The sequence below is a fragment of the Rhopalosiphum maidis genome, chromosome 2 (genome assembly GCF_003676215.2).
Source record: "Rhopalosiphum maidis isolate BTI-1 chromosome 2, ASM367621v3, whole genome shotgun sequence".
Classification (NCBI taxonomy): domain Eukaryota; kingdom Metazoa; phylum Arthropoda; class Insecta; order Hemiptera; family Aphididae; genus Rhopalosiphum; species Rhopalosiphum maidis.
Genome location: NC_040878.1, coordinates 63,134,057 through 63,147,110, shown reverse-complemented (window position 1 = coordinate 63,147,110; position 13,054 = coordinate 63,134,057). Strand labels below are relative to the sequence as shown.

At 26.6% G+C, this 13,054-nt stretch overlaps 1 protein-coding gene and 1 pseudogene across 3 annotated transcripts in view; one reads left to right on the top strand and one right to left on the bottom strand.

Annotated features, from left to right (window-relative positions):
- LOC113552822 (lysophosphatidylcholine acyltransferase) overlaps window positions 1-13,054 on the top strand; it is a 28,366-nt gene that overhangs the window by 6,736 nt on the left and 8,576 nt on the right. For 2 of the 3 annotated variants that reach the window (XM_026955767.1, XM_026955770.1), the window contains exons 3-4: window positions 7,394-7,539; window positions 10,439-10,656. In XM_026955767.1, the coding sequence (XP_026811568.1) occupies window positions 7,394-7,539; window positions 10,439-10,656 (364 nt within the window). The remainder of the gene's footprint in view (window positions 1-7,393; window positions 7,540-10,438; window positions 10,657-13,054) is intronic. The other variant, XM_026955768.1, reaches the window with a different exon arrangement.
- Window positions 1,806-2,203, bottom strand: LOC113552823 (annotated as a pseudogene).

Below are 13,054 nucleotides of genomic sequence, written 5' to 3'. Positions count from 1 at the left end.
TGAGGGTGGAGACTGTATTAAAAAAAAAAATTAAACGGAAACTTATATATATTATGATAAAAATTACAACGTCATCAAATTTAAACTAAACTTTTTAGTTACTATATTATATGTATATTAAAAAAAAATAAATAATCGATATTGATAGGGAATAGGTAATAATAATATGTATTGAATGATTTGATTTTGAAAAAACCTCTCATGTGCCATATTATATATTTAACCTTATAGAAAAACTACAGGCCTCTTTTATGTTCCAATTTTGTGACGACACTATTTAACTTTTTTCCATTTTTTTTTAAAGATGATCCAAATATTCTTCTGAGTGTCACCACACGTTGCCCGATTTTTCATTTTTTTTTTGTCTGAGGGGAGGAAGAGCATGGATTGTATTTAAAGGTTGCGGGTTTTTAGCGTGTCATTTAAATAATTTAATGATTTTTTTCCCACAAGGTTGTACCAAATGAGCCTACGAGTAAATCACTTATTATCTCCAGTTTCATTTTATTTGTTATTTTAGTTATAAATATCATAAAATTAAGTTAAATTATAAAAAAATATTATATACTACATGGCAAGGCTTTAAATAGTTTGATTATAATAAAAAAAACTAATTTATATACGAATTTATTATTTAACACACCAACGAAGCCGGGTTATTCAGCTAGTATAGTATATAACGGAGTGTATTATGTACCCCATTTAGCGTGTTTATCCTATGAGATAATTACAGTTCGAGAAATCCTATTGAATATACATTCATTGTTTAAATTCTTGGACATGGTTTATAGACTGTAATACTATACGTTAAGTCGTATATATTATATATCTGCTGTTTTTTTTAAACATATATTTAAACAAAATTATCCAATTTCACCTTAAATAGTTTTATTGTTACAACTTACAATCAGTGGCGGCGTGAACTTTTTTTTCCTCTGAAGCAACTACCTTAAATAAGTACTCACCCGACAATTTTTTCTTACATTTTAAACCATTTCTCAATAATATAACAGTAGTGTACTTAATATTTAGTTAAATATAGGTATATCGTTAGGTGTGACTATGTGAGTATAAAATATAAATTATATACTAGTCTAGCTGTCTAGGTTTTGGAGACTGGAGTCATTGGGATACCCACCCTTAGGGTTAGGGAGACGGCCGCTTCATAACAGAGTATCCGAATTGGTTTCCGGGTTGTTTCAAAGGGTATATCCAAATTGGTTTCCGAGTTGTTAAAAACTGTAGCTTTATAAATAATTTAATTAAAAAATATAAAATAAATATAATAAATATAGGTATATCATTTTTTTTAATTCGTAAATTTTTTTAAAGTTATTATTTTCTATTATTGAGGTAAAAACTTATAACAAACATTTTTTAAAAATTCAAATCTACTGATTTCGTTATTTTTATAATTGTCCATTAGATATCATTATGATATCTCCATTATTTCAAGAGATATCGCAATGGGTAAATCCTCACGGAACATGGAACATCCTATATAGTGTATATGTTACGCCGAATTCATGAAATCAGCAACGTTGTCGCTGAATACGTGAAATCGACAAGACCCTTCTTAAAAAATTATAAAACATAATTTAATTTAAATAAATGTATAAAACGCCAGAAATATTATAAAATCAAATTGTAATAATAAATATTATATGTATATAAAAAATAAATAAAAGGCAAGACTTCTAAAAAAAATATAAACATAATTTAATTTAAATAAATGTGTAAAACATCGGAAATATAATAAAATAATAAATACATTTTAATGTGTAAAAAAAAAAATTGTATTATATTTAAACATTTTTACAAGTATCGCCTGGGTGGCACGCCGAATTACACATCGTATTAATTTTTTTACATGTGCAATTCGTACGACAAGTACAACGTTGATAGCCTTGTCTGGTCCCAATTGACCCTAATCTAACAAGTTCCCGTAATGAATATTCGTTTTGTTGAACGTCTGTAGTCGTTATAGAGAACAGTACTTTGTAGCTGCCAAATTGTTCCGTTCTAGCCATGTGCTTAAAATCCTTTCTTTAGTCCCGATACGAAATTTGCCATCTTTTTCTTCAATGATAACTGAAAGAAGGTTGATTGCATCTTCTGGCCCTCGATCCACTGGTGGGATTGACACCAGCACATTGTCACCAACTTTTAAAGGACGGAGGATGCCTTTACCTTTGGTTACCATTCTTTCCGCTTGACATTTTAAATTTTGAGCTGCAATGTTGCGTCGTTTAAGAGCAGGATGATCGAGTTTCGTATTGGTAGATTCAAAATTCTAAAATATATATAAATTATACTATACAAATAATAAAAAATAATAAATAATCAATAATTTAAATTACATTTATGCATAGACTTTGTCGGTATCACTTTCAATATCCAAAATTTTTTGCGTGGTCTAACGTGAGGGATACCGTACCAAACGTCAAAAATATGTTTAATAGCTCTTTGGTTACTTCCGAAGCCTTTTTGCATTTCAATGGTTAGAAAGTTGAAAACTTAGTTAAGTGTTCTTTATAATGAAGGATAAATTTTAAATCACCATCCGGTAAACTTTGAAAGTCGATAAGATCGACTTGACCGCGTTCATTTAAAGAAGAAGATAAAATAGGCCGCACAACAACACCTTGCGTACATTTTTTTTTTTTTGATTTTTCCGCACACCTTTCACATTTAGCAGTGTAAGCTTTTACAGCAGCCATTGTAATATTAGAATAATGTTCCATTATTTTCTTGTGTGTTTTTATTTCACCTTTATGTCCAGTGGCCATATGCATATCACGAATTATACTAGTGAAATTTTCAACTACTGCCATTATGCGTTGATCGCACTTTCGTCGCACTTGTTGAACGCTACCTCGATTAATTCAAATTTTTCACGGACATGATAATAGCGTCTATCTTTATTTATAAAACCGTCATCAATTAAAATTTTAACTGCTCCTGCACATAGGCGGAGATTTGATTGGATTTTAGGGGGGCTTAAATCTTTTTTTGCAAAATAAGCCGTGGGGGCTTTGCCCTCACACCTCCTTACTAATATTAATATATACAGGGGACGCCGTTTACAAGATTCACGGATATAAGGTTCAGTCACTTATTAGATTCAACATCGTCTGGAACAATCCGGACGTATCCAATTACATTATAAAATAATTCGGTTATAAGAATCACCACTTTGTTTATAAGACTCAAGTTTCGTAAAAATAAACATTTTTGGTTAAAATTTAGAAATAAATTGGTTTTTAAAAATGACATATTTTTTGGGTTATTTCTAATTTCAATTCATGCTTTTTAATGTATGTATTACAACAAATTTTATCGCATTTCACATTTTTTGCTATTTTAATTATCGTTATTGTAATATGAGTACGAGAAATATATTTTCAAAATATTAATACTCAAAACAAACCATAATTATAAATTATTTCATAAATAATAAATACATCATACATCTTTTATAATTTTTTATTAATATGTAATAATTTTTATAATATGTGTTTATGTATTATAATTTTAATTTTTTTATCAGAATTTTTAAACTTATTCAATAATAGATATTTAATATGTACCTAATATTATATGTATTAAAGTAAATTTCAATTAAAGCAAAATAAGTAGTATAATAAAATTCATAAATATGTAATTCAATTTTTATCCCCACTTTGCCTATAAGATTCATTCGGTTATAATTTTAAGTAATTATTAAAACAAAACTATGAACTTTTTTTTCTGATTTTGATTTAATTGACGGTATTAAAAAAATTGTATTTATGAATTATTTAATTACTATTTGTTTTTTGCTTAAATCAAACTACTAATTTTTATCAATATAATTCATTAAAAATAATTAAATTAAACTTTAGAATAGAAATATCTAACCCAATTGTATAATTGTAACTGATTGTATACATGAATTCATTTTTTCAAATATAATACTTTTAATTAGTTTGTCATAATATTTAGTACGTTTTATTAATTAATTAATTGCTAATTTTTATGTTTTTATTCGTACCCTTTTCAAATACATAAATTCACTTGAATAACAATATAATTATCTTGTAAAAATATATATATTATTTTACACTGTACGCGTTTGAAGTGTTTGAACAAACACAAATGACAAATCCATAGGGTTTTGGTATTTTATCAATTCAACATTTAAAGTTTCTAATATACTATATAGTTTATTCAAAGTGTACCTAATAGTCTTGTGTCCGTCGTGACTTTAGTTGTCATGGTTATCAATGGTATTATCGATTTTTTAAAATTATATTTAATTTAATTTTTTAGCCTACACTTCCGTAAAGAGTTGATATATTTAATATCTAATATGATATTAGCTTGATTGGTGTAATTCTTGTTTTAATTATATTGTTTTATTGACGCTTAATCGATTAAATATTAATACATCTATATTTTATATTATATATATATACAGGGTGTCCCAAAAAGAGCGGGTTTTTAAATTAACTAAAATACCTTTTTATTTTTCATAAAATTACAAAAAAAGAATACAGTACAGCTTCAGTATAATATCTGGTTTATGCATGAAAAATAATATTCGGTTGTTCTCCATTAGCTTGTTGACGAGTGCGGTCGAGAAAGTTAATAATAACTGCCTCTCAGCTCTCTCTGGCGAGTGTCACGAGGACACCTTAACCTAATCTGGACTTTTGAGTTTGTTGAATTAGTTTTTTTCGAATTTCTTATTAGCCGACGTATCTATGAGACATTGGGAGCAACGTTCTATCAGAATAAGATACCATGTCGTTGCGCAGTCTCCGCACCACTTTCGTTAGATTGGTAAAAGATCTTAACAACCAATACACTACTATTTTGCTTATAGTTGTTTTAGTTTGTGAGTGATATCAATTTGGATATCCTAAATTGTGTATAATACACTATATAGAACCCAAGAATTAGGGTAATTTTTATACATAATAATATATTTTGTAAATAGCTGTTACAGTGTATTAGTATAGCTGTAAAATATCTAAAAACTAAAGTGATTAAATAGGTATTTACATTTTGTTTAAGTTTTTACATACATTATGATGTATAATATTATATACAATATACAAATAATACCCATGATACATTCGATAACTATAGATTGGCATATTTATTCTGTGTACAGGACAATGATTGAAAAATATCATATGTAGGTGTATGTATATATTAATTATTATGTATCATGTGATGGTTACGTTTGCTCGCCTACCAGTTACGTTCAAATATATATATATGTACATTATATATATTAAATACAATATCGGTACAATATGGTAAATATGTTCACTACAATCGCGCGGCATGTATATTATTATTATTATTTTTAACTTTAAATTCTTTATCGATTTCAAACACTACGGTGTATAGTATAATGTAAGCAGTTATATAACATTAGTATTTTATTATTGGAGTGTGTAACTGTTTCAAACTTGCTGCTAATAAGACTTTTTGACTTAATTTATACGAACCTTAGTCTATAAATCGTTTCATGATACACATATTACATACATATTACACATTATAGTACATTACATATCGTTAACACGGGTTGGGTGTGAATTTATGCGAATATTGACACGCAGCTGTTGTACATTCTAAGTTTTTAGAACGCCGAATATTTATCATTATAAAATAAAAATTAATTTGGAAATATTATCTTGTAAACTTGAAATTACGTTTTTTCTATTATACCTAAGTAAACTGTAAACTCATTGTATCTTATGAATTTAGCACCTCGATTTTTAGTTTTGTGACACGATTTAAGATTGTAAAAACTACTAAAATCGTGGTTTGAGATTATCCAGTGAACTCTGATAATTTGGTAATCTGATAAGCATGATTTATTATGTATAGTATATATTATTATAAAAAATAAAAATTATGTATATAAATTATTATAAATATTACGAGTTAAAAATTTTTTTCCTTGTGAAAAGTATGAAATATACATAATATCATCCATCCTAAAGTGGTCCTAGTTATGCCACTGAACTGTTTTAACACATGCTAGATATTTATGCCGATAGACCGATTGATACATTTTGTATAGGTATACTGCGGTGATACGTAGAACGGAGATAGAAACTACAAGCATTGTCTTGTTAAAATTTAGACAATTGACTGAAGTGGTATATTATTTGACACAAGTGTACGTAAGATAATAATAATAATAAACAATAATAGCGTATTGTTATTATGCGTATATGGTGTGTGTATATATACATTATACATACATAATATGTATTCATACAAGTATATAATAGTAGATTTATGTAAAATATATATTGTGTATTTACTCATTACCGGACGTCGTTGCACCGCGTTTTGACTTGTTAAATAATTATCTCGTTCGCGATTTCAATATTGATAAACACTAAATAATGTGTGATAATATTATTGATGGGCGCGTTAAACTTATAGTTGTAGTTAGCGTTATGTTATTTTCTATAATCTGAAATATGCTAGATATTATTTGTATTAAAACATTATAAATAATATACATATATATTGTATTATATATGGACAATTGTATGGTATATGTGTATACAATAAATTGCTTAAAACAAAATAATATGAGGTACTTATTTAATTAAAATTTCATAATTTATTCAATAACAGACATCATGGCACTTAGTTATCGTAGTTTGAATAGTGCTCACTCACAGATACAGTTATACTAATTTGAGTTATTATTATATTAAGATAATTACGTGTCCATGTTCTGTTATTTATTTAATATATTCTGTTACCTTTTTGTTTTGTGAATTATATATTTTTTAAACTTTACCAAGGATATCAGTAATATAACACTCAAATGTTCCTTAATGACGTTTCATGTACTTCCGATATAGACCTTGAATATATTATTTTGGATTGTAATATAATTTATTGGCGTTTGAAGCCTTAAAATATATGAGTTGACATAAATATTGACAGAAATATTACTTACTATCGCCACCGGCAATATCTAGGTTTATATTCATAGTATATATAAAGTAATTAAACATTCAAGTATAATTTGTGTTTTTTGTTCACCATAATTGGGTTTAAAAATGTTAATTATCTGCTAAACAGTAAACATATAATTTATTATTTGGAATATACATTATTATAATAGTATTATTATTATTTGCATTTAATATATATACCTATATACTAATAGATTACTCCATTTATAATTTTGATATGTGTATATAAGCATTATACTTATATAATTATTGCTGATGATAAAAAATTTAAATTATATATATGTTATGTCGTGTCTTGTGTATACTAGGCGTATACTTAATTTATATTTATTGGCTTTTTACACATCTATTACCAATACTGTTTAATAATAAAGCCTTTTATTTCATTTCAGACTGCATTTTTCACCATAGTTGTTCTACCCATTAGGATAGTGGCAATTTTGGTGTTGCTGTTTATAGCTTGGTTGTTAGCGACCATTGGTTTGGCCGGTGTTAGTCAGACCGAATTATCAGAGAGGCCACTTACCGGATGGAGACGGTAAGTTGCACAAAATTTGACCAAACTTATGAATTATGACTTATCACTGTGTCACATATACCAATACTATTTATATACGTAATAATGTGTATATTATGTCTATATTTTTAAGTTATTACAATAATTTTTTCAAACTTATTTTAACACAATTATGAATCCTGTATGTACCTTTATAGATCACAGCCTACAAGGGTATACATACTATATAAACTAAGCTGGATTTTTAATTTGAATTAAGACTATCGTCTTCTTATTTTTTTTACTACAATATTTTGATTGATTTATATAGGGTACGTCTATATAATATAACAGTATAGACAATACTTATTCACTCTTCATCATATAGCGTCATATTAATCTGACGATTTAGAATATTCACGTATACATAGTGACTCGTCAATAATAAATAGGTAACATTATTGTTACCTTTAGCTAGATATTAAACATTTGACACGTTAGGCTATAATAAGTAATAACGTTCATTATTATCTAAATTGTGCAAGATTAATACTAGTTTATGTACCCAAAAGAATATTAAAATAGTCAGTTTTAAATAATTAATAGTTACAATTTAAATTGTAAATTATTTACGTTTTATCAAAGTAATTTAAAATAATAACTACTAGGTCTTAATTCTTTATTTTATACTATCAAATAAACCTGAAAATTATAATACTAGTTAACAAAGAAGGAAATCCATTTTGAATTTAATACCAATAATTTGTCAATATTGTTCTTACCATTTAATTATTACTCGTATATTGCGTTAATAAATATTATTCATTGAACGTTAGAATATAATTTACAATAATATAAATACATGCAAATCAGTTTGTATTAAAAAATCGTTTTAAATAAAAATTATATTTGTTAATATAACATACATTATAAACCTAATTATATATTATAATTATAGATAATAATTAAGAGATTGAACAGATTATCAATATTGAATTGAATGATTTTTATTGTTACACTGTGATTTATAATAATTAAGATGTATAAAATGTAAACTGCTCAGATACCGGTTAACTAGTCGATAGATATTAAATTATTTTATCATGAAGTATATTTTAATATTTAAATATAAATTTTTAACTGGAAACGTTTATAATTGGTTTATTATGAAGTGTTATATAATCACGATATTTTATAAATATTTATGGTAAAAATAATCAATTTATTCGTTTATTCGAAATAATTTATGATTATTATTGATTAATTATAGATATAATAGGAATTTCAATTTTTTTCTGTGAAAGACTCGCAGCATTTAAATTATTATAAAACAATATTATGAAAGGTGGATATTTAATTGCATGTTAGTAGTATATATATATTTTATTATAAATGCCGATTGTCCGTGCTTAAAAGCTTTCTGCAATACACTAATACACTATATTTGTTTTAATTTGTATCGTATACTTCGTTCAACCATGTACGTCGTTTAACGTATGTATGTTACTATGTTTAAATATAATATTATTTTATAATGTTTTGTATTTTTCACAAATTATATTTACTAAAATATAAAATGTTTAAAAAATGTTAGTATTGTTATAGTAAATTTATGATCTCAACAATTTTGAAAATTAAAATAATTAATTAACTTATAAGTTAAATTAAAAATATCTTCCATTAATTTCTATCGACTATATAAATACCCTTATCAATTCCAATTATATCTCATTTTAGGCTTAAAATTTATTAATGATCGTGTTTTTTAATTTAGCTATATTGCCTATATTTATATTAAGTTCAGTCCAAGATCGATGTTTGCAATAGACAGCAATATTAATACAATTTTTTAATAACTACTTTACCTATGTATGTGGTATTTCGTTGTATTAAAAATAAATGTATTCAAATAAATTCAATATATTATGTATTTAATTGTTGTACAAAGATGAAATATATAGGTATAAGTAGCTTGAAGTATAATATAATTGTTTAAGTATATTGAAATTTATAACTTTAATTGTATTTTTGTTCAGGTGTATTATTTTTGGTTACACACGAATTGCGTCCAGTTTTATCTAAACATTTACACATCTCAAATCTAAATTTTTAAAAAACAATATCAATTTTTCACTTAAATTAATATTTGCTGAATTTTAAAAAGTAATTCACTCATCGTTAATTATTGTATGGCTATTAGTTCAAATGAAAGGATTTAGATTTTTTTTTTAGGTCAAAGTTGGTGGAGGAAAATTTAAACTGTTAGTTTGAGTCAAGAACACAAAAATAAAGGTTAAGTTTTCCATTCAAGTTTTTACCAGTTTTTAAATTTTTAAATTTTACATTTATAACTTTTTTTATTATTTTTATTTTAATTATTTTATCACTCCTGTAATTTAAACTTACCTATTTTCATTTTGCTTACTTCTAATTGCAGAACAACGATAAAAATCAATATTTTTAATCTACTGATAGTCATAATTTATCATTGACAGTCCTAAGTCTGTGTAAAATGGAAGGAAAATAGTATTTTTACGTTGGGATGCAATTCGTGTAGTAATTTTAATATGGCTGAGACGCAATTTGTGTTATCGTTAAGTATCACCGGAAAGTCCGGAACACAATTCATGTGGAAAGGGGATTTCGGGAATTCGTGTGCCGCGATATTTTTAACGTTTCTCCCCGTATAAGCTTATGTTCGGTTTTACGAATCTATCAAAGTATCAACATAAGAGTTGTAGTTTAGATATAGGGGAGAAAGAAGTGAACAATTATATATTATGACACCTACTACCTATAAAATAGGTACCTTAATGGCTTATGGCTAATTATAGTAAATACATTAATATTATTGTAAGTAGTTATACTTTAATAATATCGTATATGTATATTATGCACGCTTCACGTGTATGTGGTATTTGGGCTTTTGATTGCATTTTAGCTATGTCAGACGTGCAGTGTACGTGATCGTCCGGCTTATGTTCGGGGCGGTCGGCTTCCACCGGGTCAGAACTGTTGGCGAACAGGCCACGCGGCAACAGGCGCCCGTGCTGGCTGTCGCGCCACATTCGTCCTTTTACGACGGGCTGGCGGCCGTCGTCACTGGTGGCCCAACCATCGTAGCTAAGGAAGAGAACTCGTTCATACCGATCGTAGGAAGTACGCGATGATCCATATCCTCTTTTTATATAACATCATCTGCATCGTGTGATATTGTTATTGTATAATATAGACAATATTGTATGATTGGGGATGGGTGTGGGTGGCACGCCGCAGCTGTTGTGATTCGTTTTATTTAGATACAATTGAAATCAAAATCCCGTGACACTTGCTTATACATATGAGTTTTACGTAGTAATTTTCGGTTTAGCTATTTATTTTTATTATTTTTGTGAATTTGAGTTCGTGCCCATCCTTAGTCATAACACTCATAATAATATAACAATATAATAACATCGCATGCACACCTGCATCCATCCCATGTGATTATGAATCAGTGGCGGATTCAAGTGAGGGGTAAAAGAGTAAATACCCCTCCCCTTGAGCTTATTATATTTAAATTTTATAAATTTATAAAAGTATAAAAATGTTGTTATTGATACCAGTTTGTAAGAATAAATTCTAAATGGTGAATATTATAATAAGTAATTAATGTTTATATTAATAAGTATGTTATTAGGTAAGTATGAATAGTATCTGGTGGATGTATTTTAATTACCCCCCCCCCCTTGATGAATTTTTGGATCCGCCCCTGTTATGAATGCGTATAATATATATTTAGTATTTACTTAATCTGCGGGATTAGCTTTTTTAGATCCGAGTCATAAAACTCAAAAAGTTAAATTAATATATGCGTGTTTATGTGTATGCACGTGAGTTAATTTGTTATGTATGCATTGTTATTGTACTATTAAATGTATATATATATATATATATATTATATATTTATATACGATATGTATATAGTGTATAGTTATTGGCTATTGCTGTAGTTATAGAATAGAATTCATATTAGCGCGCTGCACGGCACGTAATACGTCTGTTTCCGAGGCGGCTGATGCTGTGATTTGGGAACTTGTGATTTGGAGCGAGACTGAGTAATGAGTTATGAGTATTGAGTATACTATACTATTATATAATTATAAGATAATAAACCTATAAAACAAATTTGGTTAGAAATCAAATAAGTACGATAATTTTATAATATTATGCGTCAAGCCTTGCCAACTATGGAACAGGCAAAGTATCAACGTTTATGTTCAAGACCGTTAATATATAATGTTTCAGTGCATTTATAAGCCTGACAAATACGCTAGTATAATATTATAATACAAGTGAACGTCGTATTATAATAAGGTTCAGTGTTACTATGGTGCACATGAAATGCTATCGATATACTTAGAGATCTGTAATACAAATGTAGGTGACCAAACAAAAGTAAAGTTATCAAATATTTTTAAAACATTTAATGTAACTAGTATATTATTTTTATACAACTTAATAAAATAAATAATATGACATCCAAAAAAGCAGTCGTAAACATTTCATCTTGAAATGCTCTTAAAAAATGTATTCGGCTTCCGGGTAAAATTATTTTTTCTTATATAGGCTTAAAATTATTTATAACTTTTTATTAAATTTTTAAATCTTAGTTAAACTTAAACGAGTTTCTAACTAGAAAATAATTTACTTATGTTCGCAATTTTTATGAATTTTGTCAAAATTCTAACTTTAAACGCTTATATAAAAATATTGTGACTATAGATTTTCGATATTTTTTAATTGAAAAAATTAACAACTTATGAGAAGCTTTGTATTACATTTTTTAGCATTTCTGCCTAATAAATATTTTTTAATCGACATTTCTAAAATTTAACTATTTTAAATTTTTTTTATTGTAAATAGAAAATGATAATATACATATTTGGTAAAAATTTTAAGTATCTACGTTTGTTTGTTAGTCAAAAATTAAATTTTCGTGAAAATTCTCATTTCCCTTAATTTTTTGTTAATTTTTACCGATTATAAAATAAGTAATGGGATTTTTTAGGTTTGATCTGTTTAAAGTAAAAACTGGGGTTGGCCATTTTAGAAAATCTAAGCATTTTATCTACAAGTTATCGTGTACTTAAATACAAAAAGATATTGTAAAATTAATACATTCATCGCTCAGAATCTAATAAATTAGAATTTTCGTTGTATATAAAAATTAATTGATTTAAAATAATAATGAATATTATCATCCATTAAATTAAATAATACGATTTTTTAAATGAATATTGGTCATTTAGAGCACCGTTAAAACTATTATATAAGAACGTTAAATTTGTATTTTACGATTGATTCAGGAAATACTTTTATTTTTTTGTTCACTTTAATTAACTACCTACGATTTAAGTTTCAAACTTTTGTGTGCAGTAGAATAGTAATTGTCACCCACCTGTCCTGGTAGTTGAATTTATTTTTTTTTACTTGAATATAACAGATTTACACATTAATTAAAATCATAATATACGTATCTTTTTCTGCCTTAATCTTTCTCACGATATATTATGTA